We start from the raw sequence: 25433 nt of genomic DNA on the forward strand, positions 1-25433 counted from the left end.
TACAGAACCTCGAAACTCTCGAGCTTTGAATAAAATTCAAACAAAAATTACATTCAGCAAGTTTACATTTCAATTTTTTTGTTCTGGTGTTTTTGCTTGGACCCAAAAAAAATGTTGTTTCCAGGTGTTTCTTTAAGGATTACGTGACTTTTCCAGTCTTTCGTTGGACGCTGTTTTTTGAAACATGTTGCTGTCATGGAATTAACTTTTTTTTTTTTTTTCATAAAACAATAACACTTCTTAGTTTCACCTTTTCTGAGGCCTTTCGGGTTCGGTTGGCTCGGGGATGGGCGGGGTCTCCTGAAGCAGCCGAGAGGTCCCAGCAGGCCAGAAGGTGGTCCCGGATGCTAAAACCTTCGAGGATAGGAAGGAGTTCGGGGAGGCCATGGAGAAGGACTCCGACGACTCAGCCAGCCTGGGAGCGTTGCTTCCTTCGGGATGAGCTGGAAAACGCTGCAGACGGGGAGAAAGGGAAGTCCGGGCCGACTCGCTCGACCTGCTGCCACCGCGACCCGATGCCGGAAAAGCGGAAGAAAAAGTCAACCGAAGGATTCTTCTCTTCGCCCTCGATGGTTTGGCTCGGTTAAGTTTAGGCAACTTGGTTAAAGTTTCTGAAAGATTGTTTATATATATTCAAATGTGCACAAATTATCACAATAAAAATTAGACAAAAGAAGAAGCCTCTGCAGTCGTTGCGTTTATTTCTTCATCAAATTGGTCCAAAAGGGCTCTCGTAGCTTTCGGTTTTTTTTTTTATTCCAGTCAGATCACAATAAGAGGAAGAAATTATGGACTTGAGGCAGACGGCAGCAGCTCAAGTGCTTCCGGACTTCGCTGCCATTAAAGATGACCCGTTCGACCTCCGCAGAATGAAACCGAGCTCCCAACCCCGCGGTTCTCGTCTTTTTAAAGTCACCGCTTCTTTACTCGGACACGACCGAGTCATACAAATAGAAAGCAACTGGAACATCTTTACGTTACACAACTACTACTACTACTAACCTGGGTCTGACTCCGAGCCTTTGGAAAGCCGCGGTCGGCTCCTCTTCGCGGCTGTTTGCCCTTTTTTTTTTTTTTTTTTCCCTGCAGCCGAAAACACACATTAGTTTGTAGAAAAGAGGTAGCAAACTAAAGCCCCCCCCCCGGCACGGGACTCCACTTCGTGCCGCTGTGCTTTTTTTTTACGTCCAGCGCCGCCATCCAAACCGCCGCTCGACATCACAACGCCAGAAAACGTTTTGTTTTAATATTTTTGAAACTTGACGACAAAGCACAAAAACACTGACTTGTGTAGCATGAGAAATACAGCACGTTTATAAAAAAATACAAAAAAAACAATACTTTTTTTTCTTCTTTTTTTTTAACCATTGAGAAACATTTTATCATCGGGACCAGAAATGAACAGAAAAAAAAACGACAACAAAACAAGGTGTGTGTGGATTTTTTTTCCAAAAACGGTTTTCTATTTAAACACGTATAGAACCTATTTACAGCATCGTGTCGGAGAGCGGAGGGAGTATGAAAGCACAGACAGGAAGTGACGGACCAGTTGGGGGGAGGGAAGGGGGGGGTTGTTCTTCATAAAAGTGGTGGTTTTTTTTTATTTATTTAAGCCTGCTGCCTGTCTGGAGTCAAAAGGACAAGCGTTTAAAGAGTTCTCAGTCCTTCAGGATACTATGCATGTGTGTGTGTGTGTGTGTGGGGGGGGGGTGTGTGTTAGTCCAGAGCAATGATGTCATCGTCGTCGGTGGCAGCGGCAGCGGCGGCTGCACTGGATTGGTCAGTCCGTGGGCGCTTGTTGGAAGTCTCACCGCTTTCTGTGTCCAGGTGCTTCCTCTTCCTCTCGCCAGCCGCCGCCGAGCTGGACGACGGCCCCCCCTCCTCCTCCTTCTCCTTCTCCTCCGGCCCCTCCCCCTCCTCCTCAGAGTCGACGATCATGATGTCGTCGTCCTCGGCCGGAGCTGAAATGAAAGAGAAGACCGTCATGCATCTTGCATGACAGCTCCGACTGTCAAAACAAACAGTTCGTTCAAGAAAAAGTTTTTTTTTTTCTTCTTCCAAGTTTAAAAGTTAACAATTTGTCACGTGACTCAGCATTTCTGCTCTTTCTCATTTATCCTAGAGACGACGCCGACCTTTAGAGGACGTCGACGGCTGGGCGGAGTCTTTGTTGCCGTTGGTGATGCTGTTGACCTCCTCCTGCTGCTTGCTCGGAGGGGGCGGGGCTTTGTCCGGGGCCTCTCCTACGACTTCGAACTCCACATCCCGCTCGAGCTCCTCGCTGCCGACGAACAAGAAAAAAAAAAAAAATATGAAGAAAGTCACATCACGTGCCTGCTGTGCGTTTCATTCATTCACGTGTTCAGAAGGGACATACGTGTGCAGGACGTTGATGAGGAGCGTGTAGTCTTGGAGGAAGTCGTCGGCTTGGAGGCGGCTGCAGTTACGGATCCCGAAGTCGGAGAGGAATTTGTCGTTGTTGGCTGTGAAGAGAGACGACGGGCAGACGATTCACGTGAGGACGAAACCGCTCGTTGACTCTTCGCATGTTTAAAGGACAATTTAACAGAAGTCAAAACGGTTTTCCGGCAGCCGTCCGTCTGAACAGGAAAATGCAAATCTTGAATGATTTGTTGACGAGCGCGAAGGAGATAAAAAAATAAAACCACGAATTTCAATAACACGATGTAGAAAAAAATACTTCATGGAAAATATTTGAATAACTGGCAACTAAAATTGAAAACAAAACTCCAGGATATTCAATGACATGGCCGCAAATAAAAATGCTCGAATACGTTGACTTTCCGCATCTGAAATAAGACTTTTTCTTTAATAATTCTGTTTGATCACAACTGGGACTTACGGCCTCTTTCTACCATCCGTCTTCAAAACAGCCTGAAGTTCAAAGCTTCAAAGCTTCAAAGTCTTTAAAAAAAAAAAAAGAAAGTGCGAGAATTAACGAACTCTTCCTTACCCTCCGTCTCTCCTTCCTCCGAGGAGATGAGGATGGTTCCTTTCCCGTCTTCTATCTGAACGTCCGGCGCCACCATGCCGAACCTCTCCTTCAGGATCTGAACAGAAAGATGAAAGAAAAACATGAAGTCAGCTGTTGGATAAAAAAAGAAATGTCCAACCTTTTTTTTTTCCCCACTTGGGGCCACCTGGCTCAAAACTGCCGAGTCAGCTTTTTTGTTTGTTTTCTTCTCTACCTACAAGTTACACGTGGCAAACGTGTTAAAACACCGGCTTCTATGGTGGTGAACCGGTTGACACCTTTTTTTTTTCTTTCTTTTGGATATGCTGATCACAGTTATCATGGATGTTTTGTTCCTCCTACACGGCATCATGTCAACAAGGCCGGCGGTAAAACTCGGTGGGGGCGTGCGGTAACTTTACCCTGTCCTGCAGAGAGAGCACCGTGGTTTTGTGGACGTCGAGTTTGACCGTGACTTCGGGTTTGCTGGCACAGACGTAGCAGTTGGCGCTGGGCGGGTCCAGGATGCACGGGACCAGCAGCTTCTTCCTCAGGTTGGGACACTTGTTCAGGAAGATCTGGAGGCGGGGGGGAAAAAAAAAAAAAAAAAAAAAAGGAGATGGACGTGAACGGAGGACTCGACTTGGCTTGTGAGGCACCTGCTGAAAAAAAAAAAGAGACCCGTTCGTGAACCAAAAGAAGTTTTAGAGATCTCTCAGTTTAGACACATAGGAGCAAAAAAAAAAAAAAAAAACCGAATCAGACTTCTGCACTACAGGCCTGTCAATCAAACAAACACCCCCCCCCTCCCAAACCTGGCACTAATATGTAATCAATGTTGGTATTATTTTCAGATTAATAAAAAGGAGCAACTTTCACAAATGACACCGTAAAGAATCGACGGAAACATTTAATGACTCGACGGATTTCTATATCAATAAGTTAAATGCGAGCCTGTGGAGGCGGAGCCTTTTTTGGAGCCAGTCCCCCCCCAGTTACTTTGACCTTTGACCTATAATATCAAACTCATTGATGTGTCGCCGAGCTGACCGTGCGACAGGATTCCAGCTCCCCGGACAGGATCTTCAGCCCCTCCAGCACGATGAGTCCGGCGATGACGGCGTTGGTCGTCGCGATGGCCGGGATGATGTTACCCGCCATGGCTGAAAAAACAAAAACAAACACATCACTTTATAGTCCCGATTGGAGATTACTAGTCTCAGTCTTTAACGTCTGAACCACAGAAAGTCACTTCCTGTTGAGGAAAAAAAAGAAAAACGAAAAGAGAGACACGACGAGTATATGAACTTACACTTCACGTCGAAGCGACTCTTCATGTTCATACTGAAGATGTGCATGCGAAGGTTGGACGCCGCGGTGACAAAGTCCATAGCAGGAGGGTTGTCCTGATGTCAAGAGGAAGGATGTCGTTATACTATTATAATATTAATAATAATAGCAACATATAATATAACATTAATCAGACGATACTATAACTCACCTCTGGCCAAATCCATCACACAACAATAACACTGTTGCTTAGTTTAGTTTTATTTAATATTATTATATTTTTAATTTGTATATAATGTAAATTTATTTCCTTTGTTTTTTTTTTATATTTCATTTTTTTACTACCTTTATTTTTTACTGTCATTTTTATTGCTTTGCCATGTATTTTTTCCCTTTGAGGGATTAATAAAGTATCTATCTATCTATCTATCTATCTTGTATCTAGGGATTAATAAAGTATCTATCTATCTATCTATCTATCTATCTATCTGCAGCACAAACATTTCATTATAGAAGTAGAAAAATTTTAAAGATTTAAAAAGAACGAGTTTTAACATGTTCTCCACCACCTGTACACTCTTTGTCATCTGGTTGACATGTATTTTGTGTTTTTCTTTTTATTCTTGTAACCAATATTTTGTTTTTCTAATTGTACTCAATCCAACGGGACTCATGTCCTTGTTAACTTTTTCCAGTCCGTAAAACGTCATTCAGCTTTCAGTAATTAAATCACCAACTAATAATATCTTGCACGTAAATCTGACGGCCACTAGAGGGCAGAGCTGCATTTCTAAAAGGAGCAAAACAAATAATAATAAAAGGCTGTTTTTACTCCTGATAAACCTGCTAATTCACTGCCACGTTTTTGTCTTCTTCTTTTAAGTTTTGCAGCACATCACGGGGAGCAGAGGAAGTTTATATTTCAGTGTTTTCTTTTCAAATCTGCATCGTATATTTACGACATGTTTCTGGAGATATTTACATTTTTATCATCTCTACAGAACCACTGATTCATAAAGACACGCGTGCAGAGATAATAATAATAATAATAATAATAATAATAAAAAAAAGAAAAGCAAAACAAAAACCCCGAGATGATGGAACACACACACACACACACACACACACACACACACACACACACACACACACACACACACACACACACACACACACACACACACTTGTACGTCGTGTGTTTGCCGTGTTCACCTTGTCCCAGACCAGCTCGGCTCCCTCGCCCTTCTCCTGCAGCTGCGAGGACAGAGTCTCCACGCTGTGCCGGAACAGCTGGCAGCAGCCCCAAACGCCCAGAACCTGCTGGTCCTTCAGACCCGAGGACGGCGTCTCCTCCTGAGGACGCACTGCGGACAAACGCGGGACGACGCACGGATGAAAACTAAACTGCAGCACAGACGTAGTCGGAATAATTGAAATCAAATTAAAATTTAAAGACATACTGCTGTTCTCCAGCTGCTGCCAGTCCAGAGGTGTCGGAGCTTTCCTCTTCTTCCACAGCTTGTCCATGGTCAGCAGGTACATGATGTCATCTTTGAAGAGCTGCGGGAGGAGAGTTGATGTTAACAGAAAGTATCGCTCCGCTCGCCTCGCGCAGCACGTTATTTTATTTTTTGGGGGTCTGACCTTGTTGAAGAGTTTGACGGGGTCGTATCCGGTGGAGCGAGCCCAGTTCTTGGTGGAGACGCGCTTGATGTCCCCGTCCTTCTCGGAGGCCGTGGCGCGAGCTTCCGTCTCCTCGGGTTTCCCTGTTTTACAGAGAATTAACGAGTTTAAAAATAAATAAATGGAAAAAAAAAAAGAACTGCAGCGCAGTCAACTCACATGCAGCCTCTGGGTCCGCCGTGTCGGGAGACACCTCTTGATCTGCGTCCTCTTCTCCAAACAGCTGACTAGAAAAGCGACCAAAACAAAACAAAACAAACAAACAAACAAACAAAACAAAAAACAGTGGACTCAAAGTGTAATTGATTGAGGATATCTGGTAAAGCCAGTGAGGGGCAGCGACCTGGTTTAAAAGTTTTGGATCTGCACATTAAAAGCCAAACAATACTCCGGTTTGAATGTCTTTTGTAACTGTACTTTCATGTATTTTTTTTTCTCTCTTTAGGAAACTGGGTCAAATGTTACTTAATGTTCAAATGTGTGTTTAAACTATTAGGAGATTTTAAGATTTTTTTTTTTATTAATATCTTGACATTTGATTTCTAGCCCGTGACATTATGTTTTCCTATCATGTGTCTTTTACCTGCTCCTCCATGGAGTGTGGTGACAGTTCATTGGTCCATACGGGTCATGTGACCACTGACCAAACACATATAAGGAACAAAACCCGAACGAAGGCCTCAGAGGCTGAAACGCGTTTGTACTATGATTGAATTAGCCGTGACTGATTAAGGGCTTTTGAATTAAAATCACCCTCTTCAGTGCCTCAGATTTCTTCAAGTTTGGGTGTAAATGCGCAGATCCATTTCTCATTATTACTGTCCAGTTACGATTTGAGAGCGGAGCCTCACTTGAAGAGATACTTGGCCCAGACGATGCAGTGGATGGGCTCGGACGGCGTGTTTCTGATGGTGCATCCCGGGAAGGTCTTCTGGGTGGGCTTCGGCTGGCACTCGTAGCACTCTGTCAGTCCCTTTGGGGGAGGATGGTGGTGGGGGGGGGGGTGAGAAGGTGAGACGTTCACAGTGGCTCCTCCTCCTTTGCAGGTTTTTAGTGGAGAGAATATTAATGCTATAAGATTTTTAAGCGGTAAAAATAGTCGTTTCTACCTTCTTGATGACCGAGACCTGTCCGAGGTATCCAGCGGTGCCGCTCTCGATCAGCGGGATATCAGCTGCCAGACACATCCGGTTCACGTGGTTACGGGCAGCTGGGGGAGACGAGAATTATTATTATTATTATTTTTGATATTCAGGTCATTTGAATTGCATTTGGCAGAAACGGATAACATCTCACACCTCTGTTGTCCAGAGCGTTCATCACCAGCATGAACTTTCTAAAGAACTCCGTGTTGTAATCAGGGCTGTCGGAAAGAAAGAAGACATGATTTGTAATCACGTCACGGGATCGGCTGATGAAAACAAAAAAGTCTCGGCCCGACCGGAGCTCACTTCATGATGCTGTCGTGGTAGGCGGTGATGTTGGCGCTGGGACAGAACTGCAGGGCGCTCTCCTTGGCAACCTGAGAAAACAAACGGGAAGGACGACGGAGGTCAGCCACATGTGCTGGGTTCCAGATGTTGTACTTCCAACTGTCGAGTACGGAAACATTGCAAATGCCCTAAAAGGTTGCCATCTTGGCTCCGTAGAGGAAAAGGGGGGCGGGGCCTACTGGCGTGAAGAATTTCCAAATTAAAAGCATCTGAGGGAAGCTGCAGATGTTCCTGAACAACCACGCACCCAAAAAAAAAGTTTCGCTTTTTTTCTCGCTAACTGTTGCTGGAAAAATTTATCAATATGTTTATTGAGTGTGTTAAAACAGAAAACACGCTGATTTCTGGGTAAAATAATTTAAAGCTGCAGATATTTTTTTTGTTTTTTTGTGTGTTCACACGCTGGAGGTTATTTCAGGTCAGTCTGCAGGTTTGAAACAACGCTACTCTGTCAAAATACATACATACATATATATACATACATACATACATACATACATACCTGTGCTTTAGACTTGCCAACATGCTTCTTCTGAAAAAGGAACTGACGGTTCAGGTTGCTGACGTCGATTGTGTCCAAGTCAATCTGCCCGAAAACAATCAAAAACAAAAAGGTGATATTTATGGCGGTTTGAAATCAACCTGTCGAACACAGTTTAGTAATAGAAACTGTTTGGAAAAGAAATAACCAAAGAATCTATAGATTTACTGTTTTCATGGCAGACAAGAGACGATTTTTTTTCTGCGATAGTCAGGACAAAAAAAACCTTCAGAATGACGTCACGGTTGTTTTTCAACCATTTTTCGATTGTTTTTATTCTTTTGTTATTATTATTACAGTTTTCTGTTCTTTCTTTTTGCAGTGTTCTGCTTCCCTGATTAGGTCAAATGTTCCCCCCACACCCCGCCGACCTCCTGGACCTCCTGTCCAAGATTGCCATTATTTACATTTAGATTGCAGAGTCTGGTTGATTCCCAGTTAGGAAGAAGAAAAAAAAAAGAAAAACACTCACAAGACTTTTAAAAATAGAAATATGAGAGTGTGTGTGAGAGAAACACCTCCAGGAAGGTCTCCCTTCATTTCCTCACTCCCGACGCCACGACTTCCATCATAATTAGTATTTTATCATCCCAGAAAACCCTTAAGACTTTAATTATGTAGCTCCCGATCCCGCGATCCCAAATTCTGCACTCGGGCAGCCTTGTTAATTTAATTGTAGCTTTAAGGACTGAAAAACACTAAAACACACACTTCTCTCTTCACACTGAAGGTCGCAGGTGTGAACGCCTGCAGGAGTCGAAACAGAAGATGGTTTTCATCTGTAGGAGTGTTTTACTCTACCTCACAGCCCATAATGTCAAAACAGGTACCTGCTTCTTCTTTGATAGTTCAAATATGCACTGATCTAAATCTGGTAAAAAAATAAATAAAAAAAAATTTTTTTTTTTAAAAACACCAAGAAAATGCTCAAAATGTTTGCATTGTTATTTCCTTATGTAGTATAACTGAGGTGGATATATTTGGTGGGAAATGTTTTGCTTTACAATTAAATATCCTTTTTTCTTTTTTTTTAAACTATTATCATAACTATATTTGTATGAAAATGTTCCCCCCAAAATTTGGAGCTGATAATAAACAAAGAACCTAAAAAAAAAAAATCTCAGAAGTTCACAACAGAAAACAACACACACACACACACACCTCATATATAAATACCGAGATGTCAAAGCGTGTCTGTGTCACGTTTCAGCTCGACGTCACATTACTACGCGAACTTAAAGCCGCTTTAATGGCGCCAAACGCTCCGGCTAACGTCGCCGCGGCGCCGCTCGTATTCCCACAACTTCTTAATGAACTCAGAGAGAGGGAGGAGGGGTGGAGGAGGGGTATCAACAAACAAACAAACACCCCCCCCCCCCCCCACCGGCGTTTTCCATCTTCGACCCGCCACGTCTCAGGAATTAGACCGAGCCCGCAGCACAAAGACCCCGGCTAGCATGCTAACGAGCTACACACAAACAAACAGAAAGCGGGACGGACCACTTCGATGTTCTTGAAGCCGGTGAGGACGAGGTTCTTCAGCAGCTCGCAGCCGATCCCTCCGGCTCCCACCACCAGCACCTTGCAGGCGGAAAGGGAGTCGGCCAGCTCCTTGCGGAGGGAACCCACTAGTTGGACCATGACGATCGGCTAAGAGAGCAGATTCAAAGGAGCCTGTAGCACCGGGAGGCTAACGGCTAGCTTCTTCTTCTTCTTCTTCTGCTCCGAACACACAAATCCCGCCCACTTCCGGGGTCAGCTTACTTTCTTCTTCTCCTGTGGAATTGTTCGGCTCTTGTTGTCTTAGCGCCCTCTTTTGAAATTCTTCAATTCTTTTTGCACTTAAAAAAAACTTTTCCTTTGCATTTCTATGAGCTTTCACTTTATCACAGAAGAGAAAATGTTCGTTTATTTCTTAGTGGACTAAATTACTTGACTGTAACAGAAATAAAAACAGTAGATGAGCCAAAATAAAAACAAATCTATGACAATTAAAACAATTTAAAAGAAATTCAATTCAATTTCATTCAAAGTTAGATAAAAGACTAAAACAGATACACAAAGAGGTAAAAACAGCTCAAATGTATAAATACACAATTAAACAGTACAGTTGTCATTACCTTTCTTTAACCGCACATCTTATACACATTTCTACGTTTATATTCTAATATTTTGTACATTCATGTTTGATCTTTTTGTCCTATTTTTTTATTTTATTTTTGTATTCACCTGTTGCTTTTATTTACTTTTACGTAGCTGATGATCGGTATTCCACTGCACGTTGTGTACTTGCATGTGAATTTGGACTTTTTTTTTTTTTTTTTAATGGAATAAAACCAGATTACAACGCTCTGCATGTTGTCCGCTCCGGCGGAGCCAAATAAATCTAAGTGTTTGTGCAGGGAAGCGTCACATTTACGACTCTGACCTTTTCCGATGGCATCATATAAATGACTTCCTCTAAAAAAAAAAGAAGAGTAACATCATTCACGGGGAAATCTAGCTTCTACACTTTGGACAGTGTTTTTCTCACACTCTCATGTTTATTGTGCTGTGTGTGTGTGTGTGTGTGTGTGTGTGTGTGTGTGTGTGTGTGTGTGTGTGTGTGTGTGTGTGTGGGGGGGGGGGGCGGGGGGAGACATAGGAGGCAATGACCTTGTGCCCTACTTAAAAAAGCCAAACATGTACAATAAGTTAAGACCTCACGTGGAACCGGGTTTGCTCTCGGGAGGATTGCGCAATCTGACTGAAGCACTATTTCGCCTATTTGTGTCTTTAGGATGTTTGATTTACTGTCACATTTTGGCAAAAAGTTTTCTATTTCACTCATAAATATCTTTTTGGAAATGAATTTAAAAGCCATCAGCCTCCTGGAACATGAAACAAGACACGAGCCGAGTTCTTTAAACGCTCTAATTAACGGATTACGATTGGACCGTCAGCTCACCCGCTGCTCTCGTGACAGCCTGTCGCGTCGTTACCGTGGCAACAGCAAGATTATGACGACGGTTCAAAAATAACATTAACCCAACAAAGTGGTATTCTGTGTCTATAAGGTACAAGAAAGGCTCGACAAGCATGTATTGTTGTAGTAAGTACATAAAAAAAAAATCAATAGTACCCTTTTTAAACCCCTGATCTTTAATGTAAAAGGAGCAATACTCCCAATATAAGAAAAAATACATTTAAATTTCAATACTTAAAAGTCTCACTGAGATTAAATAATGCGCATGTGCCCTTGGGTCCTGAACGCATCACTGTAGTGCCAATAATAACGTTAAAGCATCACCCGAGAGTGTAATATTGCGATTATACAAGCTACCATCTAAATAAAATGTCAAGAAAATGTTTTCACATTGTGGGGGCAATTCGCTCTCTAAATATAAAACTTTTTGTTGGCGCAATCTTTTTGGCAACAATCTTTTTATCAAGTCGCGTCAGTAGAAGCGAATGTAACGTATGAAATGTTTACCACCCCAGGAAGTAGTCCGACCCTTAGCAACGACCCTAGCAACAGAGACGAGATCTGGTCCCGTTTTTATTGCTTTCTAGAGATCGTTTCTCAAACTGAATAAATGCAGCACGTAGAAACACTAAACTGCTCAGCTAGCTTAGTCTCGTTGTAAGTAAGATATCTGATGAAAAAAAGATGTGAATTGAGTCTTGTATTTTATGTGATTTTAGCACCGTGTCATGTGTTAAAACAAGCTAGCCGCCACTGGGATTCTAAATTGCGTGACTATCTGTAGTGTTACAGTACGGTTGCTCGGGGCGACCAAAAATGGATCAAAAGGGTCACATTTAATATAACAAGTAAAAACAACATTTTATTCCATATCATATGAAATCCAATTTCAATTTTATATTCTCATGGAGAAGTCGTAGTGATATTTCTAGTGATGAGCAGGGTGTGTTGTCATGGTGATTCGAGCACGTTTCCAAATGTTCAGTTGACCAATGAGATCGCTGGGTCGGAGCTACTTGTATAAATCTCTCCAACAGCTGATAACAGTCTTGAAATTTCACTGTCAAGTACATTTTGGATATTTATATCTATTTAAAACCATATTTGTAAGACCAGAAACTTCAGTCAGTCGCTACACTTCCGTCTCAGCAGTGTTTAGACCTAAAATTCCCAAAGCAGCGTACAATCAGTATTCACTCCACTGCTAACATACTGGGAATTATGTATTAGCAGCGATAACAGGTTGATTATAGGCCTCAAAATTGGCCCCAAAATGGTCTATTATTGTTACTTTATCACTGATGTATCATAACATAAGGGTTTCAGTAATCACATTTATATATGGTTCACTCAATATCTAGCCATGCATATTTTAAGAACTGACATGTTTCATCAATAAAAATCTATCCTTTCTTCATAAAAAAAGAAAGACTGGATTTGATTGGATGACAGAAAAACAGCTGTTAACCTGTAAATGTTAATAGTTTTGATATATTCATACGCATATATATTCATTTTATTTATGATATTTAGTCCTTTTAGAGCTTTTTCTATGCTTTCATAAAAAAAATAAAAAATAAAAATCTTTTTTTTTTTTTTTCTAGCAGCAGCTGGCCGGAGAGTTCTCGCTGTTCCGGGAGAGACGCACACAGCTGGAGAGAAGTAAGTTATCTCATGCAAAATATTTTTCACTGCACAAATATGCGAGTTTAACATCTTTGGTTGTTTTTTTTTTAACGAATGTCGAATTCAAAAGCTAAAAACTTTTGCTTTTTGGTGGCAGAAAGTGTTCCGTAAAAATGTGAGTTTTTGAAGAAAAACTCGTCTTCTGCGTCAATCATTTACATTGTTGTGTAATTAGAGGAGGGGTGGGGGGGTCAATAGGGCAACGGGTAATCAGTGCACGTTTTATTTGCTACTGACAGTTTGATTAATCACCCTAATTAAAAACTGCCTACACATGCTTGAGTGGGGGGTTTATTCTCGTCACTCCGTAGTCCAGGAGTGGATGGATTTTGCATTAGATATGGTAAATAACCCATTTACACAGGTGTGACCTCTTGTTTTGTTTTTTTTTGTTTTTTTGGTCCGGACCGGCCTGGCCCGACCCGGCCCGGCCCGCCTCCGCCTCCACCTCCGCCCCCAGCTGCAAAACACCAAGCCGAGGGACAACACACCAAAGCTCCGCCGCGGACCCTCCACAGCTGCACGGGGGGAAAAAAAACACAGGGAGAAAAAGTAAAAAAAGATGGGCTCGGCGGTACACTTGTGCTCGCTGCTGCTGGTTGTGTTTCTGCTCGGGCTTCATCACTCATCCGGGTTCTGGATCGTCAACGTCGTCTTCCCTCCCAACGCCAAGAACAGAGTCCTGAGCAACAGCACTCCACCGCTCGTTATCGGTAAGTTACGGGTCGGCCTGAGGCGCAGGGGGAAAAAAAAGGGGGTCCCTGAACGCACCAGGAAGTTTAGTCGTTGTTATTTGAATTAAAAAAAAAAAAACTGTGAACACTCAGTGAGGTCTCATCAACCTCTTTATCTGAAACAATTGACTTATTACTTAAATAAGTAAAAAATATTTTTTTAAATATGACTGCCAATATTATTAAGTGCAACCTTACTTATCTATTTTGAGAAAAGACTTACTTTATTAAAAGTCAGGTGGAAAAATATGAGTATGAATAAATACAATAAAAAGAGAATAATTATATTTCCATAAAAAAGTCAAATATAATATAAATACACACACACAAGCTATCTACACTAATATATATATGCAGCACCCATGTATGTAACATTTATTAACATACTCAAAAACTCATGAAACTTGGTAAATGCGCCTGTCCTGGTGAAAAATTAAATATTTTAGTGGTTTCGCAGCTGGGCATGGCCAAATGGCTCGCTAGCGCCCCCTACACTGCTATATTTACCTCCATGCCTGTTAGCCGGTGGACATACGTACTGCACTTAGTTGTACACTTCTTTTTTTGTTTTGCCATTGATATTTTAACGAGGTAGTTCTTTGTGCTTGTTTGCACATTTTTACCTTTTTATTGCTGTTATTTTTGGTGTTAGTAAAGAATATAGCAACCGTGTTACGTGGTTATTACAGTGTAAATAAAACGGAAACAAAGCCTGATGTGAGACACGTTTCTGCGAAGGAAAGTGATCGGATAAAGAGAAAAGTTCCTCGTGTGGTCGTGGAACATTTTGGCAAACAAATCTAAATATATGGGTTTTGCACGGAGCTGTCTTAATGTCGCACCATTTCGCTATGAATTGTGGGAATAGTAAGATTGACCACAAACTCACATTGAACTAATCAGCCTCGGTCACATTTTTTTGTGTTGTTGGGAACACTGTGGGACGTTTTTCCTCTTCCCACCCCCGGAGGGTCATCGTCCAAATACAAACAGTAACACAAACTCCAAGCGAAGGACACTCAAACAAATTGACATTTTGACCAGAGTGAGATAAAGTTAGTTGCCCAATATGACGTGGAAGTGTAAAAGGTGCAAAAAGTGGAGAAGACACTCAGAAATGTAGCCGATAAAACACAGCGACAAGTCGAGGTTTTACTGCACATTTTATGGATTATTAGATCCACTGGTGAACCACGAATTCTCCAAGATGTTTTGACAGTTATTTCCAGGATAAGGCTGCACATAAAACTGTACAAACCTGTAAATGTATAAAATATCAGAATTTCCCGAGATTAAAGCTGTACATTTTTGAGAAAAAAAAAGTGTAAAATATTCTTTGAGATTAGTGGTTAAATTTATGACAGAAAACACACAAATTTCTATCTTAAATATTCTCTGAGATGATATTTGTTAATTTTTATGATAATTTGTATAGCTTTTTCTGCTTCCGCCAAGTGGCACAAATCTGCTACTGCAGCTTTAAAAATGGACAGATTTACTTGTTTTGCGCCCCGTAGTGGGCCCATTCAGGATTCTCATGCCTCAGATTGCATATTTTTTTCAACCACTATCTAAAAATTAACGACGTCCTTTACTTCCTTCCGGTCCATTTAACGATCCCTCTAGATTCGTCTCGCGGCTCCCCCTACTGACCAACGTTAGAATTACCATATTTGGAAGCACAGCTTCCGCTGTTTGATTTACCAATTGTGATTTTTGTGTGCGCTCAGTGCCGGGGAACCTGGGAAACCGGCTAGAGGCAAAGCTAGACAAGCCGAGGCTGGTCCACTGGATGTGCTACAAGAAGACCGAACGCTGGTTCACGCTGTGGCTCGACCTCAACATGTTCATGCCGATAGGCGTCGACTGCTGGATCGATAACATAAGGTAACAACAGGGCCTGAACCGGAGGTGCCAGCAGACGAAAACACCTCCCGATGTTTCACTAACCCGTCCGGGACTTTTGGGTCCAAACTGTCACCACCAGACGGGAAAATTTAATCTGAGGAGACCAAAATATTTTTGTTCTTTTTCCACTTATTAGAGGATGTTTTTGCCAGAACCGAATGTCCGTGTTCATGTGTTCCCTCCCCCTCCCCCTCTTAGACTTGTTTACAACAGGACGACTCGGCGGTCGTCCAACTCACCGGGGGTGCAGGTGCGGGTGCCAGGATTTGGGCAGACCTATCCCATCGAGTTTCTCGACTATAACAAACTGGCCGGTGAGAAAAACCACCGCGCGTTTCTTTAAACGAAATGTCTCAAATGTTTCACGAGATCCGATCATTCGTAGGAAATTTTGTCCCAACGTTTCGATGTACGAGTGAAAATTGATTTATACTCTTTTGATTTCTTTGCAGGTTATTTTCACACCATGGTGCAACACTTGACCAACGTGGGCTACATCCAAAATGAGACGGTCCGCGGAGCGCCGTACGATTGGAGATTAGCTCCAAGTAAGTAGCAAAAAAACCCAAAAACAACTCCATTCTTTCATTAAATATAAAGTCAATAAATGTTTTCCACGAGTCGTTCTGGTGCCATTAGTTAATTTCCCTCCTTCGGACCAGTTTTCTGGTGGTCCTTCTGGAAATAATTCCTTCATTAAATAGATAATAGGCCTTAAAAAAGGGGAATGTTTGCTCCTCCCCAACTTGTCCAAATATGGTCACTCCCTGGTCATTCCAGAAAAACCAAATGGCGGCGTTCAAAACGCCAAACTCAAGGCTCCACCACAGGGTGACGTCACTGTTGTTTTCAGCTTGGTGGTAATCCAGTGTGATACTTTTTTTTAATGGGTGTCAATTGGAGCCATTGTTTTATTTGGAGCCAGCCCCTAGTGGCCCTCAGTGGTATTTACACTTTAAGGCATTCCGGTCTATTTTCATTTTCATTATATTGCACTGTTACTCCGCCTGAGGTCCTCAAATAAAAAAACCTGCTGGCACTTGCAGGGTTTAGATTCAAGACTAGAGGGCGCTGTATCGTTTGGTCTGAAACCCTGGAACAACCTCAGTCTCTTCTTTAAAACCCATTTTTATCGCTCAGCCTGTCAATAATTTGAATATTCTCCAGGTCTTGAAAGACACTACACAACTAACCCAAACCAAAAACATAATTCACACCGACTTAAATCGACCTTCGTCCCGCAGACGAGAACACAGAGTACCTCGCAAAGCTCCGGGGCCTGGTCGAGGAGATGTACGACCAGCACCAGAAACCGGTCCACCTGCTGGGACACAGCATGGGCTGCCACTACGTCCTCTACTTCCTCAACCACCAGCCCCAGGCCTGGAAGGACAAGTACATCAAAGGCTTCATCTCCTTAGGAGCTCCATGGGGCGGCGCCGTAAAAGCACTGAGAGTCCTGGCTACAGGTAAATGCCCCCCCCCCCCCCCCAATGGTCCTTCAAATAAAAAACAGATAGAGGGGGCTAAAGGGACACATTACTCACGCTTTTACTGTTTTTTGAAACTCTTCGCAGGCGAAAACGACGGCATCACAATGATTTCTAACATCAAGATCCGCGAGGAGCAGCGGATGGTGACCACCAACCCCTGGATGGTGCCGTTCGAGGGCGCCTGGCCGAAGGACCACGTGTTCATCTCCACGCCGACCTTCAACTACACCAGCCGGGACTACCAGCGCTTCTTCAGCGACATCAGTTTCGAGGACGGCTGGTAACCGAACGGCTTGAAATGTTTTTTTTTTTAAAATTTATTGGGGCTCTCGAATAACAAAAAGCTACACAGCATTTTTAGATGGACTTTTGAGCCGATTGAGTTTGCAATTTGACGGACGGGATCTACATGTAAAGTTGTATTTCTGTAGTTTATTGTGAGGAATATCAGTTAATGATAGAAAGCTTTAACGCCCCTATGTGGAGAATTTTTAAAAGCATCTTTAAAATATTTTTTTGGGGGCTTTTAATGGAAACAAATTTGTTTGTAGAGAAATACGACAATTTTGCTTCTGGAAGTTGCCAAAATCAGACATTTCCATGTACAAATATTCGGTTTTTTTGCCCACCAGAGGATAGACCATAGTCTGTATGTAAAAGTGGACGTAGCTTTGAGGTCCGAAAAACTAGGCCAATGCGGAAGTGACCATAAGCTGCAATACCACCGAGGGCCACTAGAGGTCAGCTCCAAAAAGCCTCTGGCTCCATAGACTCCCATTCAACTTTTCTCATGAAATACAAAGACAATACATTTTTTTTACACGTCATTATGGTGTCATTTACTAAAGTTGCTCCTTGTTATTAGTTTTCTGGTGGTCAATTTGGAAACAATCCCGTCATTAATTAGATATTAGGCCTCAAAAAGCAGTACGTTTGGGGGCTTGTCTGTTTGATTGACAGGCCAAGTGGCGGTTTCGGCTACAGGTGGGCGGGGCTTAGTGTCCTCGCCTTCCAAATCAGATTAAGTCAAATCCACTGCTCGCTCCTCCCCCAGCTCGTCCAAATATGGTCACTTCTGGTTAAAAAAAAAAAAAAAAAGACAGAGCAGTAAGATTTTTTTGTTCTCATTTTAAACTCCTCGTCCTCTCGTTGGTTTTAAGGTACATGTGGGAGGACACCAAGAACCTCACCAGCGACCTCCACCCGCCCGGCGTGGAGGTGTGGTGCATGTACGGCGTGGGGCTACCGACACCCGTCACGTACGTTTACGACGAGGACTTCCCCAACGGAGACCCGGTGGACTTCGTTTACGCCGACGGCGACGACACGGTGGACAGCTTCAGCATGGGTCTGTGCAAGCGGTGGGCGGAGCAGCAGGAGCAGCCCGTCCACGTGACGGAGTACCGAGGCCTGGCCCACCTCGACATCGTCTTCCACGAAAAGGTGCTCAGCCAAATCCAGCGCGTCCTGGAAGGCCAATCAGACACGCCCAAAGAGGTCGACGTACGATTTTAAAGCAAAAACAAATAAGAGTGCTGGATTTGTTTATTTTTCTTTATTTACACGGTTTATATTTGAATTCTTTTTTTTTTCTCTGAAAACTGCACATTAGCTCCTCCTCTTTGCGTTTTGTAGACTCAGCACCAATCTGGACTTTGGGAGAACCTAACCCTCTTATCTCAAACTTAACGCCTGATGACTTCACAGTGGGTTCTGTTTATTTCTATTTCCACATCACCTTCGACAATAATTAGAAATGAGACTCGGTTTTAAATCACGGCAAACATACTAATCGCAATAATTAAACACATAAAAAAAACGTTATGTTTTTATTTTTATGATGCTTCATTTATGTTGTAGTCTGTGTTAAATTATCTTTTTGGTTTGTTTATCTTTGATTAATAACTTATCACATTAATTTGAAAGTGTATGATGTCACTGTAATATTTCCTTTAGGATTTATGTATTTTTTTGGAACAATTATAGTGACAGCGTGAAACCAATGATGCAAAATTATATATATATATATGTTGTGTGTTTTTTTTTTTTTTTTTAATGTTTCCACTTGAAATAAAGCACATGATGCCTCAATGGCCACATGAGTGTTGTTTGATTAGTTTAACTTCGGTACAAAAGTCAAAGTTTATCTCTCTTTTCTTGTTTTCTCTGCTTCCGTTCGACGTCATCTGCGCTCTACGACGTGAGCCTTGATTGGCTGGGAGGTGTTTTATATCTTCGCTGCCGGGGTGTATTGCTCTGCAATCAGGACCTCGTGATCGTTTCTAGGTTCGCCGATCACCGCAGCAGGGTTGGCTGGAAGCGGTCAGAGAGAGAAACTCCGGCTGCAGGACGACGAAGAGGCGGCCATGAGGGGATGAGACATCGCGCGCCATGGCTGGTCGTCACCTGGTAGCCACCTTTTCCGTCGGTTTGTTGTTTTTGTTGCTGTTGCCGGCTCGGAGCGACGGCAGATCGGTGGACAAATGTCTCGGCGGCAAGCCCTGTCTGTCCCGAAAACCCCCCGTCGTCCTCAGTAAGTGTCTCCATCGGTGTTTCTGGTCTTCGTCACTCTGACATCTGTTGCAAAGATAATTGTGCAACTTAGTTGCCACCTCTCAGCAGGCAGCAGCTAGCGACGGGCTACAAGTCAAGTTGGGCCAAACCCCATTTAAAATCTACCCAATTCAAAATGTTCCGTTTCTGTAGTTAACTTAACGCGAAGCTAAAAACAAGACTCAACGCGTTTCTTACTCCTCGATGACCCGTCTCCAACTCGGCTTTAACAATTTCATCTAATTTGTTCAGACGTCAAATAAATTTCAACTTTTCTAAATGTTTGGCCTGTTGGTCCTGATATCTTCCTTTGCCAAAAACATCCAGAGGTTTTTTTAATATATTGTAAAGAACAGTGTCTGTATTATCTCGTATGTTGAATTACGTTTAAAGAAATTAACTTTTCGAGCATGAAGAATTCACCCCCCCTCCCTTCCCCCCAATACACAAAGAAAACGTGGTTTGTTGAGAGTTTTGATTTCGCCTTCAAGGTAGGGGTCCTTAAATTGCTCGATTTTTGAACGGAGCTCGGTATAACAACAGCCAAGAAAGAAATCTACGGCAGTCATTTTTATTTTTATGTGGAACAGTTTTGATCGCGTGCTTGTGTGATTGTTTACAGTGCAGCAGTCACCTGATCACATGATTGAGTTTAGCTCAGAAAGCCCAGTTAAATAATCAATACTTTCTCCTCAAGCCTTTTCTAGACTTCCATTTCCATTTATAATGCACACAATAAAAGCCTCCTGCTGGTTTTTAAATTGCTTTCATTCCTCGTCTTTGTACTTGGAGACGTTTATAGAAGTCTTATCTGTCTGCTTCTGTATGTGAACGAGCGCGTGATAAGAGTCCGCGTGGCTGCTTCGAGCTGTTTCATCAAAACATTAAAAACATTAGAATACCAGGAAAAGGGTTTTATTTGGACTAAATAGCGTTGAAATTAATTATTGTGAAAGTGGTGACTATAAAAAAAAAAATTTATTTTTTAATTTATTGTTCCAACGATTAGGAACAATTTAGCTTTTTATTTTAAGCAATTAAGACATTTATGATGTGTTTGTGAGTCATTTATGCCTCAATTTGTTATCTAGACAAACTATTCAAAAAGATAAAGTCAGTGATGCTCCAAATTTCCAGGGTCCGGTGGCTCATACATGTCATTTGATCATTAAAAGAGGAAGGAGGACACTAAATGAGGAAAAAAAAATCATTTTAAAGCTGAATTATTGATATCTAATTAAAAAAAAAAAAAAAAATCTATGCGTGGATGAAAGGATAAGTGGGTTATAATTATGATAATAACTTGAGTGATGTCGGTGTGTTTGCAGTTCCGGGCGATCTGGGGAACCAGCTGGAGGCGAAGCTGGATAAACCGAGCGTGGTCCACTACCTCTGCTTCAAGAAGACCGACGACTTCTTCACGCTGTGGCTCAACCTGGAGCTGCTGGTGCCCATCGCCATCGACTGCTGGATAGACAACATCAGGTGGGCGTTGTTGTCGGGTTTTTTTTTAAGTTTTTTAAAAAAAGTTTGCGTTACATCTAAAATCCTTAAAAGTAAAAATTTTTTTTTTTCGACGACCTGGTTTACTTTCTAAGATGTCAGAAATTAAATGAGTTGTTTTTTTTAATGTGCAGAAAATACCTTTTGCGTTTGTTCGTTTTGACTCGAGAATGGTGAACTAAAATATCATCTAAAGCCCAACATTTTCTAACTGTAAAATAAAAGCTACCAAATTCTGTAATAAACGTTAGAGAACCTTACTATTTTTTATTTTTTATTTGTGTGTGATCAATTCTCTTAGCAATTTCCCATTTTTGAAAAGGGGGCGGAGCCACAAATTGATACACCAGATAGAGATGAACATGATCTCAAATGTCTGTTAAACATCGCAGAACTGACAAATAAGCAGCTAAAACCCAAGAATCCCATTTAAAAAAAAAAAAATTTAATATCCATTTCAAACATTACTAGTTGGAAACTAGATTTACAGCTGAAAGTGTTTTTTCTGCAAAGAATCACTTCTGCCTGAGAAACCAAAACCGCTTTCTCTCACATCTGCCTTTGATTTTCTAAAGGAAAAACCGACTTGGGGAAGTTTTTGTCAAAACAAAACAAATAACGAGAAGTGTGCCTGTTTCATCGTGTGTTTGTGTTTCACCACAGAGGCAGAACTGACACTGATCGAATTTTATAAACTGTGTGTGTGTGTGTGTGTGTGTGAGCAGGTTGATCTACAACAGCACCACACACACCACCGTGGCCCCGCCCGGCGTGGAGGTGCGCGTCCCGGGGTTCGGGGAGACGTACTCAGTGGAGTACCTGGACCCCAGCAAACGCAGCGTGGGTGAGTCCACGACCAACCGAGGCGTCCTTTTTTAAAAAAAAATTTTTTTTTTTTTTTTTTTTTAAGTGGCATCCTCGCAAAGATAGAAAAAAAACATTTGACGTACAGTTAAACGGTCTTCTCATGTTGTGTTTGTGTGTCCCAGGCATGTATTTCTTCAGCATAGTGCAGGCGCTGGTGGAGTGGGGCTACACCCGAGATGACGATGTCAGAGGAGCCCCATACGATTGGAGGAAAGCCCCCAGTAAGCACACACACACACACACACACACACACACACACACACACACACACACACACACACACACACACACACACACACACACACACACAGAGAAAAATGTCCACTTAAAAAAAGAATAACTACATTTGTCATGTAACACGACGTATTCCTTTAAATATCAACCGCAAATGAAAATTGCGTGGACGTAAATATTAGCTACGGGTATTTCAAGCAAAACTACTGTTTAAAATGCACTCTGAACTATTTCGATTTTTCACCGGGACCGTTTTACCCGCAAACCTCCGGGACCGGCTATTGGGCGCATTGCCTAGTTTATTTGGGAATTGTTGGGTTTCTCTGTATAAATGCTTTAAAGGACTTTAATGTAAACTCACCTCCTCTTGTCGTTTTCCAGACGAGAACAAGGACTACTTCCTGGCGCTGCAGCGGATGATCGAGGAGATGGCGGAGAAGGCCGGCGGGCCCGTGGTGCTCATCGCTCACAGCATGGGCAACATGTACACCTTGTACTTCCTCAACCAGCAGTCGCAGGCCTGGAAGGACCGACACATCAAAGCCTTCATCTGTCTGGGACCGCCGTGGGCCGGCGTGGCCAAGACGCTCCGCGTGGTCATCTCCGGTAACAAACAAACAAACAAACAAACAAACAGTACCGGCATGCATGCGCAGCAGGTCTGAACTGTGTCGAATAAAATGTCACCCGCGTGCCGGGAAAGTCCAGAATAATAAAAGAAAGAGCAGCTGATGGCACAGATATTTATTTAATCGTTTTATCTTTAATAAAGTCACAATATAATTCAGCCTATTTTTCAACAGTTGTTACTCCATCTAAAGTGTAACACGCGTTCCTGCAAACGCTTCACAATAAAAGCCTTGATAAGAAAACGAAGGGGTTTCTGTATACCGAGAAAAACCTAGAGGGCTTTTAATTTGAAAAAAAAAAAAAAAAAAAAAGATACAGGAAGTGTGGAATTTTGTATTTGTATTGAAGGGCAAACGGGAGCGGATCAAACCGAAGCGTCAAGTTGACATAAACAATTTTAAATGTCAAATTAATAACTTTAAAAAAAAAAATTTATTATTATTATTGGCTCGCAATTTTAAAATTTATTGAAAAATGTGACTTTTATTTTTGTTCAAATAGATTTTATAAAATTGGGATAAAAAAAAAAAAGGATCTTTCAGGAACTCTTCTACCTAAGAATTAACAGGAGTTTACAATACCATGTTCAACATTTGGTAACGCAACAAGTGCGCTACTACTAAACGCTTTGGACGGCGATATTTTAATGAGACTTCGTAGAAAGTTGTAGTACATTTTGCACCGTTAGAAATCAGCAGTTTACGTTTGACGTTGCGTTTCCTTATTTCTTGCCGGCGAAGTCTTTCAGATCTTAAAAACATGTCGCCTGCAAACTCGCTGTTCCTCTACTTCGATTTCTCCATTCGAGCTCTTCGAAAGTTACATCAGATCCTGTTTGTCGGTTAAAATCAGACTTTTTTTTTTTTTTTTTAAAGAAGCAACATGATAAAACTCTTGTGTTTCAGTTCTCTGACCTGTTGTTTTTCCGTTTTGGACCTTTTTTTAGGTGATAATAACCGAATCGATGTGATCAGCCCGTTGAAGATTCGCGCCCAGCAACGAACCGCCGTCTCCACCGTCTGGCTGTTCCCCTACGCCCACTCATGGCCCAAAGATAAGGTCCGACTGTGTTTATGTGTTGATTTTAAAGACAGGTGTTTGTTTTCTTTACACCCAGACAGACTTAAAAAATGAATTCCCCATCAGTCTCTGATGATCGTTTGTCCACCTTCTTGCTATTTAGTGCTCCGTCATGGTCATATTTTTTTAATATTACATTTTAGCCTTAAAGTCGCACTAATTTTTCCACAATGACTCAAACGACCATAATGTGAAAGTTGAAAACGCTTTCTCAGTTTTAGTTTAGACGTCGGTGTGAGGTATTTTCGCGTACAAAATCTGTCTTCACGACGCAGCCAGCAGGAAGTGGTTGTAGATTTTCAGAATAAATCCTCTCACAACGATGTGAGTAATGAAGTATTGATTAGTCGCATCTTTTATCTTAGATTAGCTGGCAGACTAATTATGATGACTTTGTAATAGGAACTTTATATATATATTTTTTTTTTGCATGCGCCACATGTCAGCAAATAAAAATGAGTACCATTTTTTTTTTTTTTCTTGCCCCGCCTCCAGGTGTTGGTCCAAACACCCAAAACCAACTACACTGTGCAGGACTACAAGCGCCTCTACTATGACATCGGCTTCGAGGACGGCTGGCTGATGCGTCAGGACACGGAGCCGCTGGTGTCCGACCTGACGCCGCCGGGCGTGGCCGTCCACTGCCTGTACGGCAGCGGCATCCCCACGTCCGAGGCCTTCCGGTACGCGGACACGTTCCCCGACGTGGAGCCGACGGTGGTGTACGGCGACGGCGACGGCACGGTGAACCTGTGGAGCGCCATCCAGTGCAAGCGCTGGGTGGGCCAGCAGAAGCAGCCGGTGACGCTGAAGGAGCTGCCGGGAAACGAGCACGTGAACATGTTGACCAACTTAACGACCGTGGCTTACATCAAGACCGTGCTGTTCTCCCCGTGATGCTGCCTCTCTCTCTCTCTCTCTCTCTCACACACACACACACACACACACACTAAAACTAGTATTATTTAAACTACACGCACACAGCCAACACGAAGGATGCTCGTGGACCGAATCACCTCGCCCGTCTCTCCGAACGCCGACTGCCAAATATTCAACGCCCACGTCGCTCCAGAAGAGCTTTATAGGACGAAAAGCAGGTGTGTGTGTGTGTGTGTGTGTGTGTGTGTGTGTGTGTGTGTGTGTGTGTGTGTGTGTGTGAGAGAGAGAGAGAGAGAGAGAGAGAGAGAGAGAGAGAGAATCCTGTTCAGATTCATTAATTTTTTATTTTGTTTTAGCTGTAACTTATGTTCATGTCGAGTTGTTTACTGTCAAGCTATCGTATATATGCACTTTTATATTGCGCTCAAGACTTTTAAGGAGCAATTATAAAAAGCTATGTTAACATATATGCGTCAGAAACCAGGGATGTGCCGTTATGTGACCAATCAAAGTCTTTCTGTATGATTTCTGTTAAATATCAGATAAATGTTGAAGCACATTTCCGTGTTCGTATCTTTCTCTGTGCGACTAAATTATTCAACAAACTGAAGTTTTTATGAAAACGGCTTCGTTTCTTTTCATATTTGCAATCGCAAATGTGTTTTTTACTGGCTGAGTGATGGAGGGACTCTATTGGTCGGTCGAATTCTGCAACTTCCTGTATCCGTTTCAAATTAAAAGCCCCAAGCTTTTTTTTTTTTTAATCATTATTTTGTGATTTAAAAAAAAAATCAACCATTGAGCTTTCTGTTTCTCTGATAAACTGTTGCTCTTATTTTACTGAGTTACTTTTGCTCTTTTGGACATTTCAGTTTTGTTATTTTTCCTCCTAGAAGCTAAAAACTAAAGTCATAAACAAA

The 25433-nt window shown here is 42.2% G+C and overlaps 3 protein-coding genes across 4 annotated transcripts; 2 read left to right on the top strand and 1 right to left on the bottom strand.

Moving 5' to 3' along the window:
- Positions 1 to 1225: 1225 nt before the first annotated feature.
- uba2 (ubiquitin-like modifier activating enzyme 2) lies at positions 1226 to 9704 on the bottom strand. 2 transcript variants are annotated; one of them, XM_069715159.1, is made up of 17 exons: positions 9482 to 9704; positions 7943 to 8026; positions 7399 to 7469; positions 7246 to 7310; positions 7057 to 7157; positions 6799 to 6920; positions 6107 to 6174; positions 5909 to 6030; positions 5725 to 5824; positions 5477 to 5628; positions 4287 to 4380; positions 4025 to 4137; positions 3397 to 3552; positions 2975 to 3071; positions 2378 to 2483; positions 2136 to 2281; positions 1226 to 1961 (listed from the first exon to the last, which is right to left on the bottom strand). In XM_069715159.1, the coding sequence occupies exons 1-17, from the start codon at positions 9620 to 9622 to the stop codon at positions 1717 to 1719; spliced, it is 1983 nt and encodes a 660-aa protein (XP_069571260.1). In that variant the 5' UTR covers positions 9623 to 9704; the 3' UTR covers positions 1226 to 1716. The 2 variants fall into 2 exon arrangements, with proteins under 2 accessions (XP_069571260.1, XP_069571259.1); XM_069715158.1 differs by having other exon boundaries at positions 5725 to 6030.
- A 3199-nt stretch (positions 9705 to 12903) lies between these two features.
- Positions 12904 to 18864, top strand: lcat (lecithin-cholesterol acyltransferase). The gene is made up of 7 exons (XM_069715141.1): positions 12904 to 13345; positions 15097 to 15253; positions 15473 to 15588; positions 15727 to 15822; positions 16519 to 16743; positions 16852 to 17047; positions 17928 to 18864. Exons 1-7 carry the CDS (start codon positions 13195 to 13197, stop codon positions 18280 to 18282), a joined length of 1296 nt encoding a protein of 431 aa, XP_069571242.1. The 5' UTR covers positions 12904 to 13194; the 3' UTR covers positions 18283 to 18864.
- Positions 18865 to 19096: 232 nt separating this feature from the next.
- Positions 19097 to 25270, top strand: pla2g15 (phospholipase A2, group XV). The gene is made up of 8 exons (XM_069715142.1): positions 19097 to 19300; positions 20649 to 20805; positions 21549 to 21667; positions 21813 to 21911; positions 22306 to 22530; positions 23501 to 23613; positions 24130 to 24731; positions 24831 to 25270. The coding sequence occupies exons 1-7, from the start codon at positions 19159 to 19161 to the stop codon at positions 24529 to 24531; spliced, it is 1257 nt and encodes a 418-aa protein (XP_069571243.1). The 5' UTR covers positions 19097 to 19158; the 3' UTR covers positions 24532 to 24731; positions 24831 to 25270.
- Positions 25271 to 25433: the final 163 nt, after the last annotated feature.

This window comes from Brachyistius frenatus, unplaced genomic scaffold, assembly GCF_029030835.1.
Source record: "Brachyistius frenatus isolate BFR_SWC_R1_liver_20210118 unplaced genomic scaffold, ASM2903083v1 Contig_139, whole genome shotgun sequence".
NCBI classification, from domain to species: Eukaryota; Metazoa; Chordata; class Actinopteri; family Embiotocidae; genus Brachyistius; species Brachyistius frenatus.

Excerpts from the sequence above, each read along its gene's own strand:
- lcat (XM_069715141.1), top strand. The coding sequence starts at position 13,195 with ATGGGCTCGGCGGTACACTTGTGCTCGCTGCTGCTGGTTGTGTTTCTG. Across the intron at positions 15,254-15,472 it reads TGCTGGATCGATAACATAAG|ACTTGTTTACAACAGGACGA; the intron begins GTAACAACAGGG and ends TCCCCCTCTTAG. Across the intron at positions 17,048-17,927 it reads ATCAGTTTCGAGGACGGCTG|GTACATGTGGGAGGACACCA; the intron begins GTAACCGAACGG and ends GTTGGTTTTAAG.
- uba2 (XM_069715158.1), bottom strand. The coding sequence starts at position 9,622 with ATGGTCCAACTAGTGGGTTCCCTCCGCAAGGAGCTGGCCGACTCCCTT. Across the intron at positions 3,553-4,024 it reads AGCTGGAATCCTGTCGCACG|ATCTTCCTGAACAAGTGTCC; the intron begins GTCAGCTCGGCG and ends CCCCGCCTCCAG. Across the intron at positions 2,484-2,974 it reads GGAGGAAGGAGAGACGGAGG|CCAACAACGACAAATTCCTC; the intron begins GTAAGGAAGAGT and ends CTCTCTTCACAG.
- pla2g15 (XM_069715142.1), top strand. The coding sequence starts at position 19,159 with ATGGCTGGTCGTCACCTGGTAGCCACCTTTTCCGTCGGTTTGTTGTTT. Across the intron at positions 19,301-20,648 it reads AAAACCCCCCGTCGTCCTCA|TTCCGGGCGATCTGGGGAAC; the intron begins GTAAGTGTCTCC and ends GTGTGTTTGCAG. Across the intron at positions 23,614-24,129 it reads ACTCATGGCCCAAAGATAAG|GTGTTGGTCCAAACACCCAA; the intron begins GTCCGACTGTGT and ends CCCCGCCTCCAG.